The sequence below is a fragment of the Helianthus annuus genome, chromosome 13 (genome assembly GCF_002127325.2).
Source record: "Helianthus annuus cultivar XRQ/B chromosome 13, HanXRQr2.0-SUNRISE, whole genome shotgun sequence".
Lineage (NCBI taxonomy): Eukaryota > Viridiplantae > Streptophyta > Magnoliopsida > Asterales > Asteraceae > Helianthus > Helianthus annuus.
Genome location: NC_035445.2, coordinates 30,958,048 through 30,967,232, shown reverse-complemented (window position 1 = coordinate 30,967,232; position 9,185 = coordinate 30,958,048). Strand labels below are relative to the sequence as shown.

Sequence of the window (9,185 nt, the reverse complement as noted above, 5' to 3'; positions counted from 1 at the left end):
CTGTGAATTGTCTGAACCAGGAATGCAGTTCTAAAACGCAATGGCATAAAACTGTCTACGAAGGCAGTTTTCCAGAGGCAAATTTACAAAAAATTAATTTTTCTCATTCATTTTTATTAAAGCAATTTAATCAAAAAAAAATTTCCGAGCTGATCTGGCAGCTCAACCCCAGCCAGGGGCTCTGCTCCTTGGACCCCGCCAGGGGCTGCCGCCCTTGGGACCTTGCTACCAGGGGTGCTGCCCCCAAACCCCGCGAAGATCGTAAAACGCTGACTAAATAAAAAACCCAGATCGTAAAAATGAAATTAAAGAACTTCTTACATGGATCGAAGCCGATATCTTCATTGATTGACGAAATTTGAATGATAGAAACACTGATCAGCGATTGAATCGAATGGATCGAGGGATTATCTTCAAAATCACGGGAAAAAACGAGATCTTGAATGAAATTAAGCTGGGTTTTCTTCAAAAAAGCTGAAGAACACATTGATCGGGTGTTTGAATCATTGATTGTTGACGAAAATTGCACTATAATGTAGTGATTATTGAGATAGTAAGTGAAGAAAAGGTTGGAAATGGTGGGTTTTGAAAATGGTGGGTTTTGAAGTAACTGGAGAGAAGAAGGAAGAAGAAAGGATGAGATTGACTAAAATACCCTTTCTCTTTATTTTAAAATTTGCCACATGTCATAATCCTATTGTTTCCTATCCTTTATAGCCAAAATAAACTTTCTATTTGATCTTCACCCTTAAAATATAATCTATAATTGTAGTTGATATAAATTATAACTGACTTCTAAAAAATATAATATATATTTTACTCATTCAAATTATAAAATAATTGAAGTTTTTAATTATGTTCAAGAATGGTAATAGTTTGAATTGCCTTCTTTTTTTATTGAAATAAATCAATATAATAATTACTAATGAAATCTTGAATAATAACTGAAAATCATTTCTATATTTAAATTGCATGGTTTATAAATAAAGAACAATTTGATGTTTAGCAAATGAATATTAATAAAAGTCAAACACACAATCACCATCTAAGGCTGGTTTGTAATTAGAAGAATTGGTTTTTGCTAATGAGCAGTTATATGTAACACTATTAAGAATAAAAAGAAGACATAAAGTCAAGTTATTAATATTAGATAAAGATGAAAAATGTTACAAATAAGACGGCAAAGGTGATGTACGAAGAAATATTTAGAGATTTATAGATTGCTTATATGTTTGTTATTTATATATTGTAATTACCAATGAGGTTAGTGACCTATTGGCAAAAAAACAAAAGTCTTTAGATACACTTAGATTTGAAGGTCTTAGGTTCAAGAGTTCAAGACCCACATAAACAGAAGTAAAGAACAAAAAAAAAAAAAAAGACTTGTATATTGTAATTTAACTTTTTTTCATACTTGACGCATCATTTCGTATTATTATAAAATGAATTATATTATTTATTATATAAAGTAAAATATATTATATAAAAGGACCTGTGATTTTTTTTTTCGTATTTATTTGTTAATGAGAAGCCACTTTGTGTTAAAGAATAAGGGGCGTTAAAATATGTTAATAATCATAACACGAGAACTAATTGTGAGTATAGTAGCATCTACATTTATGTGTAATTTATTAAATCAATAGATTTATAATGAGTATTTTCTTTATGCAGCGCGTGTAACACACGGGATCTTAAACTAGTAACACATTAAACATGAACACATGAGCTAATGGCTATGTCTAGTACCCAAACTCAAAAGAAAAAATAAATCAAATACAACGAAAACTATTAACTAGTTATTTTTGTTATATCTTTTTATTACTAGTTTATTTGATCTATTATAAAGAAAATGATTGTTATATTGTTTGATATTGTTACTTCTTTTGTTATCACTTTAAAAAATATATTTTATTGTACATTGAATTTTAACTTTTTTTACTAGTTTATTTTGTTCATATTATAAGAGTTAATTACATAGTTAGTCCCTGTGGTTTGCATAAAATAACATATTTAGGTACTAATAGTTTAAAATCACATTCTAGGGTATTAACTTTTCATTTTGTAACGTTTGGAGGTATTAACTTCTAGGGTATTAAAATAGTTAGTCCCTGTGGTTTGCACAAAATAACATAATTAGGTACTAATAGAATGTTATTTTAAACCTACAAATAACGTTAATACCTCCAAACGTTACAAAATGAAAAATTAATACCCTAGGATATGAATTTAAACTATTAGTACCTAAGTATGTTATTTTGGGTAAACCACAGGGACTAACTATGTAATTAACTCATATTATAATGATCCATTTCTATTTCCATTACGTATTAAATCAACATATCATTATTTTATTTGCTTGAATTTCTTACTTTATATAGTTTTCTGTTAATCTTCAAATATACTGATAAATAACATTTTCTGTAAGTAAAGATGTTTTATTAAGAAAATATTTAATAGCAAAATTAAATGATATACGGAGACTATCAAATTAACCAGAAATAAACAATAATAATATTGAAAGAAATCAAGAGAAAAAAAAAAAACCAAATTACTAAAAGATAAACATATTGGCAGGTATTTTTTTTTAATTATGGCCTCCAATAAAAAGATTCCAATTCTGCTACTAACCGCCAGTTATGACTTTTGAAACCGACTTTTAAGAAAATTTATATTTTAAATTTATAAAAAATAGAAAATAATGATATAAACACTAGTTAATTAATTTATGTTATAATAATTACCAATTAGCCAATTACTATAGTCCATGAACCGACCCGAAATGGACCCGCTACAAATTAAAATAAATTATTATATAGCTAGGGGCTTAAAATCCTTTAAAATTTTTGCACCCTTAAAAAATTCCTAGGTCCGGCACTAGGCACAACGCCCTGTCTGTGTGGCTTCTTTTTCATCACACCATGGCGGCGTGTGAAAGTTGGGGTTGTGGGTTGGGAAACATCGCGAGGAAGAAGATGGTGGTGGCACCTCCTCTTTTTCAACCAATCAAACATTTTTTTTCTTTTTTAAATTTTTTATAGTTAAACATTATTTTAATGACGGTATGCAGTGGAATCATTACACACTAAAGTCTAAAGGTGAAAAAAGTGAGAAAGCTCTATGACTACGTTGGGTTGATCTGGCAGTGAAAAATTGTGAAACGGTAACACATAGCCTAATTGAAGCCCAGAATCCCGATTAAGAACACACAAAACCTAACAAGTGATTTTGGAGACTAACCCATCTCTTTGTATTATATAACTCGACACAAATAAAACAATTACAATAACCCTCTATTTATATTAGATATTAAACTAATCCTAGTCTAATACGAAACCTGTTGAATTTAAAAAAAATATAACCAACCCGATAACTCAACATTTGATACATAAATAGTTTAATTTAAACTCTAATTTTCCCTTGAATTTTTTAGTGAAAACGATATTATTCATAATATTGATTAATTTACTCTCCTTGTGATCCCGATCCGGTACATGATCCGTTGCATGCAACCGGGTTCAACCATGCAGGCCATGCAACCGGGTTTGATGATGGGGAATTAATTTAATATTTTTTATTAGTTAATAGTTATCTTTTTTTATTTGAAATTTGAATAAGTGATTTACCTTAAAAGTCTCATGCCTATCTTGTATATAGGAGCAGTAGTTAAAGAACTTGTTTCCATGTTTTCAGGCAGTTCAGATTTTCGTTCAATAACAAGTACATTGAGACTTTTGGTTTGAAGTCTTGGTTATACGTTACTGGATTTTGATGACGGGTTTATTTTTCAGTCGCTTCCGTATCAAGTGGTACCAGAGCTATGGCGAATTTTCGGAGAGATCAACGTGACAATTACCGTCGATACGCCGCAGGAGCTAACGACGATTATCACCATGATCCTCGGGATGAAGAGATCGATCGTTTGCAGCAGCGGGCAAGAGAGCTAGAGTTACGCTACGAACCAAGAGACGAAGAACGAACGGAATCCGATTTTGAGGAAGGGGACGAGAACCGTCGGAACCCGTTCGGGGAATGGCGTACTCGTAACCACACACCACCGCCGACAGATCATCTACGGTCCTTAGGCGTGAGGGTCGAAATTCCCGAGTTCGAAGGGCAGGTCCAACCCGATGATTTGATTGAATGGATCCACACGGTGGAACGGGTATTCGATTTAAGAGACATTCCAGATCATTTGAAGGTCAAGCTCGTGGCAATCAAGCTACGAAAACACGCGTCGTTGTGGTGGGAGCACGTCCGAAAGAAACGAATTCAAGAAGGGAAAAGGAAGGTAGATACATGGGAGAAAATGAAGAAACTCCTCAAAGCAAAGTTTCTTCCAGCCAACCATCGCCAAGATTCGTATCTAGACTACCACAATTGTAAACAGGGGACACTATCGGTGGAAGAGTTCATCATGGAGTTCGAAAAACTCCGAATGCGTTGCGGGATTGACGAGGAGGAAGAACAGGTTATCGCCCGTTTTCTTGGAGGCCTCCGGGCCGACATATCTGATATTGTTCAATTACAACCCTATTGGTCATTTGATGACGTTTTCAGGTTAGCACATCGAGTGGAAAAGCAACAAAATAGCAGAGCAAAACCCACCCCGACGAAGCCGATCACCACCAACCGAACCTCAAACCTTACCCCCACCGCGAACCGTCCGGACCCAATCAAAGCCGACGGTCCGCCACCAACAGCCCCAACCCCACCCCCACCCACTGTTCCGTCCGTCATGCGGTGTTACAAATGTCAAGGTATCGGTCACCTTCGTCGGGATTGTCCTAACCGACAAATCGTGGCTCTAACAGACGAAACTGTACCCGTTTATGACACCGACAATGAGACCACCGAAGAACCCACTGAGACGTTGTATCCTGACCGCGGGGAAGCCCTTATCATTCAGCGGGCTCTTAGCGCGACCGTAGCCAAACCTGAAGATGACAACGCATGGCTACGTAACAACATATTTCGCCCAAAGTGTACGTCGAAAGGGAAGGTTTGCACGATGATTATTGATTGGGGAAGTTGCGAGAATATGGTGGCAACATCCATGGTTGATAAACTGGGCTTAGAGAAACAAGATCACCCCGAGCCTTACCAACTTACATGGCTAAAAAAAGGAAACATTGTGAAAGTCGCACACCGTTGTCTGGTTCCATTCTCAATTGGCAATAAATATGTAGATGAAGTATGGTGCGAAGTTATTCCGATGGATGCTTGCCACATACTCTTGGGCCGACCGTGGCAATACAATCGGAGGACAAGGCACGACGGGTTCCGGAATACGTACACGTTTAAGAAAGACGACATCAACATCACACTCGCCCCCTTGGATCCCCGAGACTCACAGACTGCGGCCATGATAGTCTCCCGTACCGAGTTCCTCGACTATTCACGCCTTACGGGTACTACTCTAATCTTAGGCCTCCTCATTGCAGAAGAGAACCCTACTACCAACGCCCCCCCTGTCGAGGTCCAACCCTTACTTTCGGAATTCGGTGACATCTTCCCTGATGATATACCCAAGGGATTACCTTTAATGCGTGAGATCCAGCATTGTATAGACTTTCTTCCCGGGGCAAGCATTCCTAACAAGCCCACATACCGTATGAACCCGAAAGAATTCGAAGAGCTACAACACCAAGTCCTTGAACTTCTCGACAAAGGTCTCATCCGAGAGAGCATGAGCCCCTGTGCCGTCCCGGCTCTCCTAGTCCCAAAACCGAATGGCGCCTACCGCATGTGTATCGACAGCCGAGCTGTTAACAAAATCACAGTAAAGTACCGATTTCCAATACCTCGCTTTGAGGATTTATTAGATCAGTTGTGTGGGGCCACTGTTTTCTCCAAGATTGACTTACGGAGTGGCTATCATCAAATACGAATGCGGCCCGGTGATGAGTGGAAAACCGCGTTCAAGACAAGGGATGGGTTGTACGAGTGGATGGTCATGCCTTTCGGCCTATCCAATGCGCCAAGCACGTTCATGCGTCTCATGAATCATGTTTTTAAACCTTTCATCGGCAAGTGTGTCGTCGTTTATTTCGATGACATATTGATTTTTAGCAAAAACATTCCGCAACATCTACACCACCTTAAAGCCGTCTTCGAAGTCTTACGAGAACAAAAGTTGTTTGCCAATCGTTCGAAGTGTCACTTTCTTACTCCAGAAGTTGTTTTTCTTGGGTATCTTGTTTCAGGTCACGGGATTCGCATGGATAGCACTAAGGTTTCTGCCATTACTTCTTGGCCTACGCCAACCTCGCTTCACAACATCCGCAGTTTTCATGGGTTGGCATCTTTTTATCGGCGTTTTATTCGGAACTTTAGCTCCATCATTGGCCCTATAACTGATTGCTTAAAGGCGTCAAAGTTTCAATGGACCCCCGCGGCCCAAGTCGCTTTCGACACACTTAAGCGGACCGTCACGGAGGCCCCCGTTTTAGCCCTCCCCAACTTCGATGTCATTTTTCAAGTGCAGTGCGACGCTTCAGGGGTTGGCATCGGTGGTGTTCTGTCACAACAAAACCGACCGGTCGCGTATTTTAGTGAAAAGCTCAACGAGTGCCGTCGAAAGTATAGCACGTATGATAAAGAATTCTATGCCATTGTCCGAAGCCTTGAGCATTGGTGCCATTATATCTTACCGAACGACTTCGTGCTCTATTCAGATCATCAGGCCTTACGCTACATTCAGGGCCAAACCAAGCTCAACCCTAGGCACGCTAAATGGGTAGAGTTACTTCAAGATTATTCCTTTGTCATCAAGCATAAGGCTGGGCATGCAAACTCCATGGCCGATGCTCTTAGCCGACGCCCGTGCCTTGCAATTGTCCTCAAAACGAATGTCACTGGGTTAGATTCTCTCCGCCATCTTTATCAAGATGATCCTGATTTCAAAGAAACATGGGCGTTTTGTCAAACCGGGACCTTCAACGACTTTCAAGCACGTGACGGGTTTTTATATAAAGGTACGAAACTATGCGTTCCACAATCCTCCTACCATGACGCAATCATTCTCGAATGCCACCAGGGAGCGCTCGCGGGGCATTTTGGGCGTGACAAAACCGTGACTCTAGTTCGTGAGAATTTTTTTTTTGGCCAAAACTTGATAAAGATGTTATGCGCCTTATCCGTCGCTGTCGTACGTGTCATATGGCGAAAACACATGGTACCAATCAGGGGCTTTATACACCCCTGCCAACTCCTTCAGCTCCTTGGGAGGATGTGAGCTTAGATTTTATGTTGGGACTCCCACGTACTCAGAAACAAAAGGACTCGATTATGGTCGTAGTGGATCGATTTTCTAAGATGGCTCACTTTGTTCCGTGCTCCAAAACTTTTGATGCATCTTATGTTGCCCGCCTATATTTCACCGAGATTGTCCGCCTCCATGGGATTCCAAAAACGCTCACGTCAGATCGGGATGTCAAATTTGTTAGTCACTTTTGGAGAACATTGTGGAAGTGTTTGGGTTCGAGGCTCCACTTTAGTAGTTCACATCACCCGCAAACCAACGGGCAGACCGAGGTCACAAATCGAAGCCTTGGTAACTTACTTCGCAGTTTGGTGGAAAAAAATCCGAGGCAGTGGGATGCGGTTTTACCTCAGGCAGAATTTGCATATAACCGATCCAACCATAGTTCGACCGGCATGTCCCCATTCTTTGTTGTTTATGGTCGCAACCCATTCACACCCATTGATCTCGTTCCCTCCCCTGATCCAAAACATTATTGTGTTGAAGGTGCTGACCGGGCTGCGCAAATACAGGAGATTCATCGGCAAGTTCGAGATCAAATTGTTAAACACAACCTTCAATATCAAGCACGGGCTAACAAACATCGTGAGAAGATAGTGTTTCAAGAAGGCGATCTTGTTTGGATACATCTTCGAAAGGAGCGTTTTCCACCGGGGCGTTATGGTAAACTTCATCCTCGGGCTGATGGACCGTTTCGTGTTCTTAAGCGAATTAACGATAATGCTTACAAAATTGATCTTCCGGGCCACTACAATGTTTCTGCCACGTTCAATGTGGCCGATCTAACTCCATATGAGGGTGATAGTGATACTAGCGATGACTCGAGGACGAGTCCCTTTCAAGAGGGGGAGAATGATCCCGATCCGGTACATGATCCGTTGCATGCAACCGGGTTCAACCATGCAGGCTATGCAACCGGGTTTGATGATGGGGAATTAATTTAATATTTTTTTATTAGTTAATAGTTATCTTTTTTTTTATTTGAAATTTGAATAAGTGATTTACCTTAAAAGTCTCATGCCTATCTTGTAGATAGGAGCAGTAGTTAAAGAACTTGTTTCCATGTTTTCAGGCAGTTAAGATTTTCGTTCAATAACAAGTACATTGAGACTTTTGGTTTGAAGTCTTGGTTATACGTTACTGGATTTTGGTGACGGGTTTATTTTTCAGTCGCTTCCGTATCACCTTGTTTTAAGATTCTTTAGATGTAACTCTTCATTATATAAGGGACTCTTTGTAATCTCCAAATCGATCAACAAAACAGTTTATTTCATAATCCTTTATGGTAATCAGAGCCAAACCTAAACCCTATTTTTTTCTTCTAGCCGCCGTCCTCTAGAAAACCTGGTGATCTCTTTGCAACCACCATGGTAGATGAGGCCGAACACTCCACCAAACCTGATGAAAACTCCAAAACTAATCCCGAAAAACAAACATTACATCCAACCTACTCCGTCACCAATCTCAACAACAAGATACGTACCCTTGACAACAAGAAAGTTACCTATCTTTATAGAAATACAAAAATGTTTTGAGCTTAATTGTTAGTTTTTTCACAAACCATGTAAACTCATACTTAACAATCGGTATCAGAGCTTGGTCATGTTAAACTTGATTTCACAATCAGTTTAACATACAAACATGAGCTTAACAAAGATCCAATATTGTTCGTAGCTCAAAGTTAAAAAGTGAATAACTCAAAAGTGTCTTTCACATACTCTGTTTTTCTCTAAAAAGAACAAAAGAAAATGGCACAAAATGATCCCCATAATACCAGCTTCAGTAATAAACACCCTATACTTGACAGATCCGAATTTAATATCTGGCAACGTAGGATGGGTCATGTACTCGCTCATCGAAATACAGGGTGTTGGAAGTCTGTTGTATTCAGACCGCATATTCTAATGGTACCAAGTGCCGAGAA

General features: G+C 38.9%; 1 protein-coding gene across 1 annotated transcript; it reads left to right on the top strand.

Annotated features, from left to right (window-relative positions):
* The first annotated feature begins 3,817 nt into the window (after positions 1-3,817).
* On the top strand, positions 3,818-7,234 carry LOC110900915. Its single transcript, XM_022147772.1, has one exon. It carries the CDS (start codon positions 3,818-3,820, stop codon positions 7,232-7,234), a length of 3,417 nt encoding a protein of 1,138 aa, XP_022003464.1.
* The last annotated feature ends 1,951 nt before the right edge of the window (positions 7,235-9,185 follow it).

Coding starts and splice junctions, on each gene's coding strand:
- LOC110900915 (XM_022147772.1), top strand. CDS start 3,818: ATGGCGAATTTTCGGAGAGATCAACGTGACAATTACCGTCGATACGCC.